The 13,147-nt window shown below is 41.4% G+C and overlaps 1 protein-coding gene across 1 annotated transcript in view; it reads right to left on the bottom strand.

Moving 5' to 3' along the window:
* Window positions 1-13,147, bottom strand: part of RET (ret proto-oncogene) — a 255,342-nt gene that overhangs the window by 9,213 nt on the left and 232,982 nt on the right. Inside the window, exon 17 of the mRNA XM_033943472.1 lies at window positions 3,354-3,491. Coding sequence (XP_033799363.1) covers window positions 3,354-3,491 — 138 coding nt within the window. The remainder of the gene's footprint in view (window positions 1-3,353; window positions 3,492-13,147) is intronic.

The raw sequence follows: 13,147 nt of genomic DNA on the forward strand, positions 1-13,147 counted from the left end.
CTGAAGAGCACTTTTCCAAAACTCACTTAGTCCATCATCAGCAGGCATAGTTAGCACTGAATATTGTCCATGCCTGCATAACTCCTCACTCTGCTCCAACTCTTGCCCCAGCCCACCTTGGCACTGACCGGAGAACGCTGTGGCAGTCAGAGCAGTGGTTCTTCTACTACAAATCCCCTGATTCTTGGAGGCTTTAATATCCACTTTGACGATCCTAGCAATGACCACACTACAGAAATTCTTTCTCATATTAACCACCTTGATCTATGCCCACTATTAACATTTCCAACACACAAAGCTGGACATACAATAGATATGGTTTTAATTCCTAACTTTGCAACTGCTAATTACTTGATAGATCTCAGTTTTCCAGTCCCATGGTCAGACCATTATCTTGTCTCAATAGCCTATACAATTTCTCTTTAGAATCGATTACCTCAGTCTTTAAATTAGAGCTCTCAGACTTAAAGACTAGTTCCTTGGAAAATTACCTATCCCAATGGAATGTATTCACAAAACTGCTATTAGATGAACTTGCTCCGATTCAGTTCAGATCAATCTTAGCATGAAAACTTTCTAAGCCCTGGTTTAAGGCAGAAATTGCACTTATCAAAAAACAGGTTCGATCCTTGGAACGTAGGTGAAGAAGTAAAAAACCCCCTACCAATCTAGATAAATTCAAAGAACATTCAAGACTGTATAAATGAAAAATAAGTCAGGCAAAAATGAAATATTACTCAAGCCAAATTGAGAAAGCAAAAAACTCTTCTGCACTCTACTCTATATTAAAATCGATAACTTCTACAACCAAAAGGCAAAGTCAGACAAACAGTAACCTGCCCACTGCCCAGGAACTTGCAAATTATTTCATAGACAAAGTTAATGATATCTGGAAAAATCTTACCTTAAATCAGCGATCAATTCTAGATCAAGAGCAAGCTGAGCTAATGCCATTATCCTCAAAATGCTCACGATTCAACCTACCAAATCTTAGGGAGATTGAATCCCTCATTAAGACCATTAATATTAAGGGTTCCCAAGTTGAAACAATTCCTCCCTTATGCCTTAAACGATATTTTGCAATTTTTGGTCTATTCATCCTTGCCTTAATTAATGAAAGTCTTCAGCAAAGCATTATGCCTAAAGCCTGGAAGGAAACAATTATTCGTCCCATTATTAAGGATCATAAAACCAGTCCTGAGGATCAAATTACAGACCAATCGCAAATATCCCCTTCCTAGCAAAGCTGACTGATAAGGTGGTATTTAAACAAATATCAGAATTCATAGAAAAAAACCAACATTTTACATCCAAATCAAACAGGCTTCAGGCAGCATCACTCTATGGCATGTCTACCTCCATACTTTACTACCTGGATCATCATAAATCTGTTCTAATTTCTTAGAATCTCTCATCTACCTTCGACACAATTGACCATAACCTCCTTTTAGATAGACTGCAAACTATTGGCATTACGGATCAGGTCCTCTCTTGGTTTAGATCCTATTTCTCTAATCGATCCTTGATTGTGCCTTTCAATAATACTACCTCAGAAAGTTTCTCAGCAACATATGGTATTCCCCAAGGGTTCATCCTCTCACCACTTTTGTTTAATATTTTTCTTGCATCTTTGATGACTCTCTGCCAATCCATCGGTTTTAACGTATTCGGTTATGCAGATGATATTCAGCTTTTACACCCGTAAGACTCTAATAACCCTCTTAAAACAACAGCAATCAATAAGAAACTCAAACAGATTCACCAATGGCTTGATGCTAACAGATTAGCTCTCAATGTTAATAAATCACATGTTATGCTCTTTCCCTGGAAAGATGGTCCTAAGCTCAATTTCCCAATCACTATCAAGGGTACCACTTTACAGTTGATCAGTAGCATTAAGATCCTAGGGGTTATTTTTGATCATAAACTAACTTATCACGACCATATTAGTAGCATTGTCAAATCAACTTTCTTCAGACTTTCGTTCAGTTTCGAAATTCTTATATCCCAAGTCACTTAACACATTAATTCACTCACTGGTAATCTCAAAAATAGATTATTGTAATGCTCTATGTAAGGGAATAGCCCAAAAAGAAACCAGACATTTACAAATTATCCAAAACGCTTCAATTAAACTCATAATGAAAGCTAAGAAATTCGACCATGTGACACCCCTCCTTAAGAAAGCGCATTGGCTTCCAGTTGCTAACCATATAACATAAAAAATAAGTTTGCTAACTCTCAAATCTCTTCTTTATAAAACTCCCGCCTTCATTCATAGATTATTGATTCCCCACACTCCAAGATTACTTAGGTTAATTGTTCCCTCTCTCAAAAACATTAACACACGGCGGCAATTCATCTTTTATGTCACAGCCCCCCAAACATGGAATTCCCTGTTCTAGTTGGCACCAATGTTTTGGGATACTATATATAGAATCAGGTCCTAAGGCCCTGATTCTATAAATGACGCTGACTGGTAGCTGCCTAGATCAAAGTGCCTAGATCAGGGTGCCTACATCAGGGCGCTGATAATTGAAATCACCATTAAAAACCAGAAGCTACATCAAGGAGGGGCTCATCAGCTAAAGGAAAGCCTCAGAACAGAACTCTGAATAATTTTTAGCGTGGCGCAGCTGGCTCATTCAGGTAAGGTAGGCGCGATGGGGAGGATATGCTGATCCGTGGGGAGAGGGGAGAACGGAAGGGTCACGAACACATGATGGGGTAGGGAAGGAGCAGGGCGGGGGCAGAGAAGAGTTTGGGTGCCTCCATACCTGGCACCTCCCACACTTGCTATGCCATTGGTTCCACAAGTAAGTATACGCGCTCTACCCGCACTCCAGACCCTATCCATGTAAATGACCGCTTGCAAAGTACACACTATTGAAGATATGAACACACAGAAGAACATTAGCTGGATTTTTGTTCTTAACCCAATCCTCAGGGCACACCTAGCCAGCTGGGCTTCTGGATAGTCATAATGAATACGCATGAGATGGATTTACACCCCAAGATGGCAGTGCATGCAAATCTATCTCATACATATTCATTGTGGATATCCTGAAAACCCAACTGGATTGGGGTGGTCCGAGGACTGGGTTAAGTAGCTCTGAACTAGACTACCAGAATATATGCTTCTGCCTGTTGCGTAACGTTTGGTGGATTCTTATTGAATTACCTCCTATTTTCTTATTTCACTGTGAAAACAGCCATTTTAAAGTTGTAAAACTCCAGCTAATTTTCATTTCTGGATTGCTATTTTCGTATTCCAATATTGCTGTGCATCATTTATTCCATAATCAACACACTAAATCTGTAGAGCTCAGAGCATAAATATGTGAAAAACTCACATTTCTTCACTGCAGTTTTCTGGTTTTTCCATTCGATAGCCTGTTTTTAGGAGGTTAAAGAGTCTCTCAGGAGCAATACCTGGGTAAGGGTTACCACCCAGCGTTACTGTCTCCCATAGAAGAACTCCAAATGACCACCTAAGACAAAAGAAATCCAAAGTGTTCATTTTAATCAATAGAAGGGTCATGTTTACAAGCATTTCTCTGTGTAAAAGAAATATATTATGTTTTAGAAGTAGACTTTTAGCATACTGTCTGCCATGTTCACACATGACTTTACCCAGACTAGGGTTGTGCAGGCAAAAACAAAAAAAAAATGTTGTGTCATTTTATTTTGTTGTATTTGTTTTGTTTTTTTATTCAGGTACTTCAAGCATTTTCCCTATCTGTCCCAGTGGGCTCACAGTCTATCTAATGTACCTGGGGCAGTAGATGATTAAGTGACTTTTCCAGGGTCACAAAGAGCAGTGCAGGATTTGAATCCACAACCTCAGGGTGCTGAGGCTGTAGCTCTAAAAACTGTGCCACACTCTCCTCCACATAGAAATTAAACATAGAATCATACATGTTCCATCGAGTTATACATGCTACTTAAATTTATACATGCAATGTAAGATAAGGCTTCTTAAATTGCACGCTACTACTGACATTGTCGTTCTATAGAGTAAATATTCATTACAGAGTCTGAGTCTCTATAAGCCCGTAACAGGGACTTTGTGAAAAGCCATGCTTTCAGATCTTTGCAAAACAATACGTATACGGTAGTTGCGCGAGTTACACATTTTTGTAATTTGATAATTAAATGAATTTCTATGAAGATTAAGTGGTCAGCGTTAGAGTGATTAGCAGATCTACCTAATAGTTTGGTAAATCTAGGGAAGCTATTAGGAGAGTCACCATATAGTATTTTGAATGCCAGACAGCATAGCTTGATTTCCTTTCACTTATCTATCATTAGCCAGTGTCGCTCCATGAGCAGTGATATGACATGGTCAGATCTTGATTTGTAGTTTATAAGTTTTGTTGTGGTGTTTTGTATCAGTTGGAGATCTTTCATTAGTTTCACAGAAATCCCTGAAAACAGTGCACTGCAATAGTTCAGTATAGACTATCCTGTAAGGTTGTTGGAAAAAGTAGGATCTGACCCTTCTTAAATTCCAGACTAAATTGTTAACATGGTCCTCAAAACTTAGCAAACCGTCTAGAGCAGTGGTTCCCAACCCTGTCATGGAGGACCTCCAGGCCAATCGGGTTTTCAGGCTAGCCCTAATGAATATGCATGAGAGAGATTTGCATATAATGGAAGTGACAGGCATGCAAATCTACTCTATGCATATTCATTAGAGTTATCCTGAAAACCCGATTGGCCTGGTGGTCCTCCAGGACAGGGTTGAGAACCACTGGTCTAGAGCAGGGGTAGGCAATTCTGGTCCTCGAGAGCCGGAACCAGGTCAGGTTTTCAGGATATCCACAATGAATATGTATGAGATGGATTTCCATGCACTGCCTCCTTGAAATGCAAATCTATCTCATGCATATTTATTGTGGATATCCTCCAAGGACTGGAATTACCTACCCCTGGTCTAGAGTGACTCCCAGAACTTTTGAAGATTTCGCAATGTTGAAGCTGGTGCCCTTGGTTAGATCAATAGTGGATGAAATTAGGTATTTCTGTCACCCAAACCATAATAATTTTTTTTTTGGAGGGGGAGTTCAGTGTTTAGTTTGAGATGGTATCTTACTGACTATTATGGCACTTTAGTTAATGCTTTGTACAGTATGGTAACCATGTATGTTAGGTTCAGATCCGCAGGAATTAAAAGAAAGTTGGTGATGCTGCTCGCGCCGGCAAAGTTAAAGAGGTACGGGGGAAAGGAAGGGGCACACACGGCGGGAGGAGGGAGGGGGACAGAGAAGAGGGCAGGGGAGGGTGCCACCACCCCAATGCCTCTCACCCTCGCTACGCTACTGCATAGGGAGCTAACTTTCAGTTTCTAAGAAACTTTTATATATTATTTCTACTCCTCCTCCTTTTTCCTCTGTCTGTTGATCTGTATCATCTTATAGCCTGCTGGACAGACCTCTAATGTTATAGGGTCAAATTTGTTCATTATGTCTCAGTAAAAAACATTATTCCTAGTTTGGATTCCACTATCATATCTCTGATTAGGGAGGTTTTGTTGCATACAGATCATTTCATTTATATAACCACATGGTATAGGTGGGATTGTTGAGTGGGATTCAGGCTTTTCGCAAGTGATGATTTTCAAGTTTCTTCTGGTATTGTCTGTGGAATTCCTATTCCTAGGTTTTATATATGTATGCAATTACAAAATTATCACCTAAAACAGGTGAGCTACGATGGTCATTCAGGGCCACAATCCAGTTATGTTTTCAAGCTTTGTTCCATGAATATGCATGAGATTGAATTGCATGCATGATTTGCTTTCATATAGATCTCATGCATATTCATGGTGAAAGTCTTGAAAATTTATCTGGATTGTGGACCTCAAGGTGGTCCACCTGTGCTCTGGACTTTTATCCATTATGCTTCTCTCCTCCACACACAGCTTCATTTCCGTATCAAGCAATTTCTGCCTGGTGTTTACTTCCTACTCGACTATACTATTTCTACTTATTTGTAATTCTATAAACATTTAAAGTACTGTTTGTTCAACAAGTTTTTATTGTAGAGTTTGTTCTCTCTGAATTGATATATTCTTTAAAGTGTTTTGCTATCTGCTTTGAACTTGTTTAAGGGAGTTGGAGGAATGTAAGGACTGATACCATTACCACAGATGTTCCACCAGATGTAGGTCAGTCTTGAATGTCCTCTTCATGTAAGCTATGGACTTGTAGTCCTGCTTTACTTGGAGTAATTTGAACTATTAGTCATGGTGGAATTCTCCACAACTGCGCAGTGTAGAATTTGCACAGAATTCCCCCTCTGTGCAGAATTCTGCACAATCCTTCCATTCTGCCCTTGTTCCTGTCCCCTCCTCCTCCCCCACGTGGGTCTGACCTCTCTCCCTCCGACTGACAACTTGCTGTAAGCTCTGACATACTTAAGGGCCTCCCAAAGAAGCAGCAGTGGCAGTCCTCCATAGCCTAAGATACATTAGATAGATTGTGAGCCCACCCGGACAGATAGGGAAAATACTTGAGTACCTGATTGTAAAACTGCTTAGATAATTGGATAAGTGGTATATAAAAAAATCTAAAAACCTAATAATAAACTTGTGAACAGGCAGCTTGTGGCCAGCCTCACTGGGGCCTTCCCTCTGCCACATTGCTTCTTGTAGATGGATGATGTGGCAGAGGGAAGGCCAACTTCTGCTCTGGCAGGCCTGCAGGTTTGTCAGATCTCATGGAGTGTTGGGGGGGTGTCGGTCAATCAGAGAGAGTCCAGATCCACACAGGGAGCGGGAATGGATGCTAGACCACAATTTTTTGGGTGGGAAGGAGGGAAAATGGATGCTGGGTCTGTGGGGGAGGAGGGGAGCAGTGGTATAGTACGGGGGGTGAGGGGGCAGACTGCCCTGGGCGCCATATTGGGAAGGGTGCCGCGCTCACCCATGGCACGCTGCTCCAGTTCAAAAATCAAAAATTTTTACTGCTGCACTGTGGCCCCGCCCCCGGAGAGAGATTCGTCTTGCTCTCTCCAGCACATGCGAAACCGCCGAGCATTATTAATGGACTGGAGGCAGGGTAGGCACTTTGGTGGTGGTGGGGTGGAGAGAGAGCGTGCATATTCCCAACCAAGAGTCTTTATTGGACCGGACACAAGGTAGAAGGTGGGGGGGGAGGGGGGGATTGTGCATGTGCAGACTCAATGGGCCAGGCATTCTTTTTCTTCACCAACCCCACCCTGCTTCCAGTCCACTAATAATCTCTGACTCAGTGGTTTTGCGCATGCTAGAGTGAGTGAGACAAGTCTCTCTACGGCATGGCAGTAAAAAAGTTTAGATTTTTGCACTGGAGTGGCAGGCCGAAGGTGAGCGCGGCACCCTTCCTAATATGGCCTGAAGGGCCCAACCAAGAAAAGCCTTTAGTGGATGCAGCCTTTAGTGAATGTAGGATAGCCAGGTTAGAGGAGGGGAGAGGGAGAGAGAGGATGCATGTGCAGATTCAGTGGGTCTAAGAAAAGAGTCTTTAGTGGACCGAGGTGGGATACGCATGGGGGGATGGGGAGAGAGGCCAGACCCACACAGGGAAGTGACAGGGGCAGAACTTTAAGTTACAGAACAGAAGAGAATTATGCCAAGCAGCAGGAGTACTGACCAGCTTTCTCAAGTGTAGGGGGAGGAAGAGGAGGGTACATGGATGCTGGACTGCAAGGGAGGGGGGGGGGAGAAGGGGGCATGGATGCTAAACCTGCAGGGAGAGAAAGGGACATGGATGATGGACCAGTAAGCAGAGGGGAAATGAGATTAGAAGAAAACTCAGGCAAAATAGGGGGATGAGAAGGAAGATTTGCCTAATTATAGAGTGGGGGGGAGAGAGAAATGCTAGACCATGGGGAGTGGGGAAGGGATTCAGGGTGCAAATGAAAGAGGTAGTGAGTGGGGTGAGGGAACATGGATGCTGGACTCACAAGGGGAGTTGTGGTGGTAGAGAGAGGAAGAAAGAGTGACCAAGACCAAAAACAGGGTGGGAAGGGAGGAAGAGTTTCTTAGCCAGTGAAGAGAGGGAAAGAGGGATGCCAGACTATGGGGGCCATGTAGGGGATTCAGGGTGCAAGTGAGAGAGAGGTAGGATTTAGAAGGAGACAGAACTGCAGTTGGAGTGAGAAAGGGAACTGAGGAGGCTGGAACCTGAGAGAGGAAAGGGTAGGAAGGAATTTCAGGCCTCAATATTTTGAAATATTGCGTGCAGAATTTTTTAAAAAATTTTGAGCAGAATTCTGCCAGGAGTAAACTATAAGTTCATAGATTAATAGAGCTAAACTTGCATTAGTTCAGATTGTCAAGGTTGATCTGGAGTAAATACAATGCTTATAGTATTATACACCCATATCCTAAACAGGTGTTTCAGACCACATTTGTCATCTGTGTATACCTACATCTTTTAATTTTTTTTGTTGTAGAAAATCCATTATCTGTCAGAGGAGATGCTATTTGGATATTATCTTCTGGGCAGTACCTGTCTTTACTTTCTAGCGCCAACATACACAGGCCAATAAAAATTCTGATTTCTGCAAGCAATCTGCAGACATTCAGGAAACCTGATTGTTATATGGACCTGGCTGTAAATATTTATGATGATCTAGAACTTGGTAATGATCTATGCTGTATCCTTATACAGAGATGTATCACCCTGTTCTATGACTGTGAAGTAGAGAATGACACGGGGACAAATTTGTCCCCGTCCCCACAGGAACTCAATTTCCCCGTTCCTGTGAGTTTTGTTGGTGTCACTGTCCCTGCCTTAACCACACAAGCCTCAAACATTTATGATTTTAAAGTGTTTGAGGCTTGTGCAGATGAGGATGGAGTTTGCAGGAATGGTGCAGGGACAGGAAAAGAACTCGCGGGGACAGGATGGGAAAATGAGTTCCTGCGGGGACAGGGAAAAATTTGTCCCCGTGTCTCTCTACTGTGAAGCACTGGCCTTTCCTGCTACCCTTACAGCAAACAGGGACAAATCTGAATCAACTAAAAAATGTTGCATATTGAAATAAGTCCCATCTTATCTTTACTAGCAATGTTCAGTCTTATGCAAAACATTTAGACATAAATTACAGGAAGATGATAGGCACTGTGGCTTATTTCCAGTGGTTTATGCATGTATTAAACATGCCCAGGATCTATGTTGCTAAGTGAATGTGTATAATTACTTAAATCTAGCCCTGCGTATTCTGTAAGAGGGCTGGATGCAAATTTTAGTATGTGCAAGTATACACAAGTCACATAGTTACCGTGCAATTCATTTGCATTTTAATAAGAGCTGAACCTGATACTCTTATGATATAAATAATTTTGGCAGTGGCTTGTGCCACGTAGATTAGAAAAGCTTCTTTTTTTTTTTTTTTCTATCAGTCTCTAACAAATTGAGAAATTAAAATCTGGCCTGATGAGAACAGTTTTGTATGGAACCCCTCAAGCATTTTTCCAAAGTTAAAGGCAGATTTTAAAACATTTGGACCAAATTTGCAATTTATTTTCAGGAGCTGTAAATTTGGCTTGTTTAGGGAGCTTATTATCTTTTATCTCTCACTGAACTGACTGGGAAGATTTGCCTTGCTCTTGTGATTATTTTCTTATCATTACAATATTGTGCCCCTACCTTTCATTGGTAAAGTCATTCTCTAGTGTGTATGTTGTTTGTAAGCTGTAAGTTAGGGCTGCAGCCTCAGTATCCTGAGGTTGCAGGTTCAAGCCCAATGGTACTCCCTATGACCCTGGGCAAGTCACCTTACACTCCAATGCCCCAGATACATTAGTCAAATTGTGAGCCCATTGAGACAGACAGGGAGAAATACTTGAGTACCTGAATGTAAACTGCTTAGGCTCAGTGGCGTAGCGAGGATGAGTGGCACCCCTCCCCGCCCTCTTCTCTACCCCCCCTGCCATGCATGCCCCCTTTCCCTTCCGCTGTACCTCTTTAATTTTCCCAGTGCGAGCATCATCATAAACTTGCTTCCCATGTCCTGTTGGCTCTCCTTCTGACGTCACTGCCTAGGTCAGGGGTGTCCAATGTCGGTCCTCGAGGGCCGCAATCCAGTCGGGTTTTCAGGATTTCCCCAATGAATATGCATGAGATCTATTAGCATACAATGAAAGCAGTGCATGCAAATAGACCTCATGTATATTCATTGGGGAAATCCTGAAAATCCGACTGGACTGCGGCCCTCGAGGACCGACATTGGACACCCCTGGCCTAGGTGCAGGACATGGAAGTGATGTCAGAGCGAGCCAACACCAATGCGGGCAGCAAATCTGTGATGCTGCTCACGCTGGGAAAATTAAAGAAGTACGAGGGAAGGGGCAAATGCACATGGCAGGAGGGGGGGACGGGGTGGGGAGGAGGAAGGTGCCAGTGCCCCTACCAAGTCAACGCCTGGTATGGACCGTCCTGGCTGCAGCAAAAGTAGCTGCAGTGCACAGGAAAGATCCCCCTAGGGCAGGGGTAGGGAACTCTGGTCCTCAAGAGCCATATTCCAGTCGGGTTTTCAGGATTTCCTCAATGAATATGCATTGAAAGCAGTGCATGCAAATAGATCTCATGCATATTCATTGGGGAAATCCTGAAAACCCGACTGGAATACGGCTCTCGAAGACCGGAGTTCCCTACCCCTGCCATAAGGGGTACACTACAACCACTTTTGCTGTGACTTTAGTAAAAGAGCCAAAAATAGGACTATGTATTATTTACTCTTTGACCACCCACAAAATAGACAGCTTTCAGTTTATCAGTCAATGCTAACATTCAGTAGTAGTAACTGTTTAAATGCTGCTGAATATCCCCTTTTAGCCTCGTACAAATGCCTAAATCGCTTTGAAAATTGACCAAACTATTATTTCTAGTGCTAAAGGTATTCATATTATTTTGTGAATGCAATAGCTGTGTTGCTGAGCTTGTGAAGTCTTATTCATTAGGAACAGGCAACTAAAAATGTTTGTACTTATTTTGGGTCATTCACAGACTCTTCCTTTTTTTCACACATTTTCCAGATTTTTCAATTTTTTTTTTATTAATACATATTTTTGAACTGATGTTTGAACTTTTTAACTTACATAACTTTCCATAAGTTAATTCATAAATTAATGTGCATTAAATCAGTTTAATATGCACAAAGTGTTTCAAGGTGTGATAATGACCGTATTTCCCTATTGTTCATGTCATACTTCTTGTATAAATACAGCATTTACCAGTTCAGACTGCATTTCATAAAATGGATTTTAACAGTTTGTTTATAGTAACCCTCCAAAGACTAGAAATGTCACATTATGACATGCTAAGAAAATGTGACTTGTTTTGTGTTTACTGCAGCCTACATCAAATGTGTCAAATTGCTGTCTTTGTACCTGATATGAAAGAGAGGTTGTGCACTGGTATTCAGCAGAGCCCTGGTATGTCTTTCAATTCTAACTTAGTGGGCAAAGAAGGTATTGACTGCAGCAGGTGTGAAAATTCACAGCCTGATAACTGGCATTAATTTAGTCATCTCCACTGACTATGTAGAAGTTGCATCAATATGGTAAAAAGCAAGGTGTGTGAGGTGGGCCTCAGGATTCAGGCTGCATTGCCCAGCAGGGTTTGGGCATACTTCAGAGATGATATCGGGGAAAGTGTCAGCCAAAACAGCAACTCTGATGACTCTGACGTAAGTCAGATTGTAAACTTTCCTGATCACATATGTGTTCAGTCTGAGGTACAACAAATGGGGGGGGGGGGAGGGGGGAGGGGGGAGGGGAGTGAGTACAAGAAAACTGGAAGAAAGTGCATGGAAAATAATTGATAACTGTAATTTTAATCATATATTTTAAATATAAAATATTTGATTCATGTCATCAGAGTGATTGTAGACTTTAAAACAGCATACAATATATAAACCAATATGCCTAAAAAGCAAAGTAGCTTACCTGCAATTGCTGTTCTCTGAAAACATCAATTTACCAATCACACAAGGGGTCATGTGACCATATCCAGTGGCATAAAGAATCTTCCAGAGCTTTCTGGATAAGACAAAAGCCTTTCTCTCCCCAGATACCTCACAGTGCCCATAAACTTAATTTGAATGGGGGAAGAACAGTTCTGAAATGGGGAGTGGGTTTGTGGGTCTACTGAACAAGTTTTGACTGTTACAGCTAACTAGAGGGAGAAGATTTCCAACCAAATCAAGTCCTGGGGTTAATGTTTAATACACTATGGTACAGATAATTGGAGAAATGTTTGATAGATGCATTCTGTAGCTATCCTATATGAACTGGAAGACCTAATTGTTTGATTTGCAGTAGGCCACAGTTTATGAAAAACTTAACTTCCTTCCTAAAAGGAGGTCTTCTGGCTGATTATTTATATTTATAAAAGCTTGTGTACAGCATCCCTACCCAGAGCTTTCTGAGGTAATTTAAAAACCAAATAAAACACAAATAGCAATTCTATAGCATGCAATAACAAACAACTAAACAGAATAAAAACAAAGGTAGCCTTTCATAACTATCCAAAGATTCTGTCCTGCCAATGTCACTCTGTCTCTTGACCCATCCTTCTCCATTCTTGATTCTTCCTACCCTGAGATATAATATCAGCAATCAAAAAGTAATTTAACTTATCGTCTAGAAAGAGAAAAGCATTCACCATTTTCATAAACACTAAAATATAAACTTTCTACCTTACCTCCTAAGACAGACTATTCCAAAGCTCAGATGCAACAGCAAGAAAGCTGTTACGCTTAGTCATGGCGACCTCAGAACCTGTATCATATGCAGTTCCAGCAGCCATTCCAGGCTACATCACATCACTTTAGCAAATGGTTTTGCAAATACAATTGAATATAATTTGCTCCTTTGTTGACAGCTACAGTATCAGTAGTTACAATGCATAAGCACTGACATGTCCATTATTATCAATTACTACCCTAGAGGCAATGTTCTGATGAATTTGCAGCCTCATTAATACTTTCCTGAGGAGGCCTATATAGAGGGAAGTGCAATAGTTGCACTAGTGAATGAATAATGCATGCATTGTTGACCAGTCACTTCAATTACTTAACCAACCACAACTCTATCAAACATTGATTAGTTGAGCACCAAGATTCTTCACAAAAGGAATCAATACATCCTACTCAT

This window comes from Geotrypetes seraphini, chromosome 4, assembly GCF_902459505.1.
Source record: "Geotrypetes seraphini chromosome 4, aGeoSer1.1, whole genome shotgun sequence".
In the NCBI taxonomy this organism is placed as follows: Eukaryota; Metazoa; Chordata; class Amphibia; order Gymnophiona; family Dermophiidae; genus Geotrypetes; species Geotrypetes seraphini.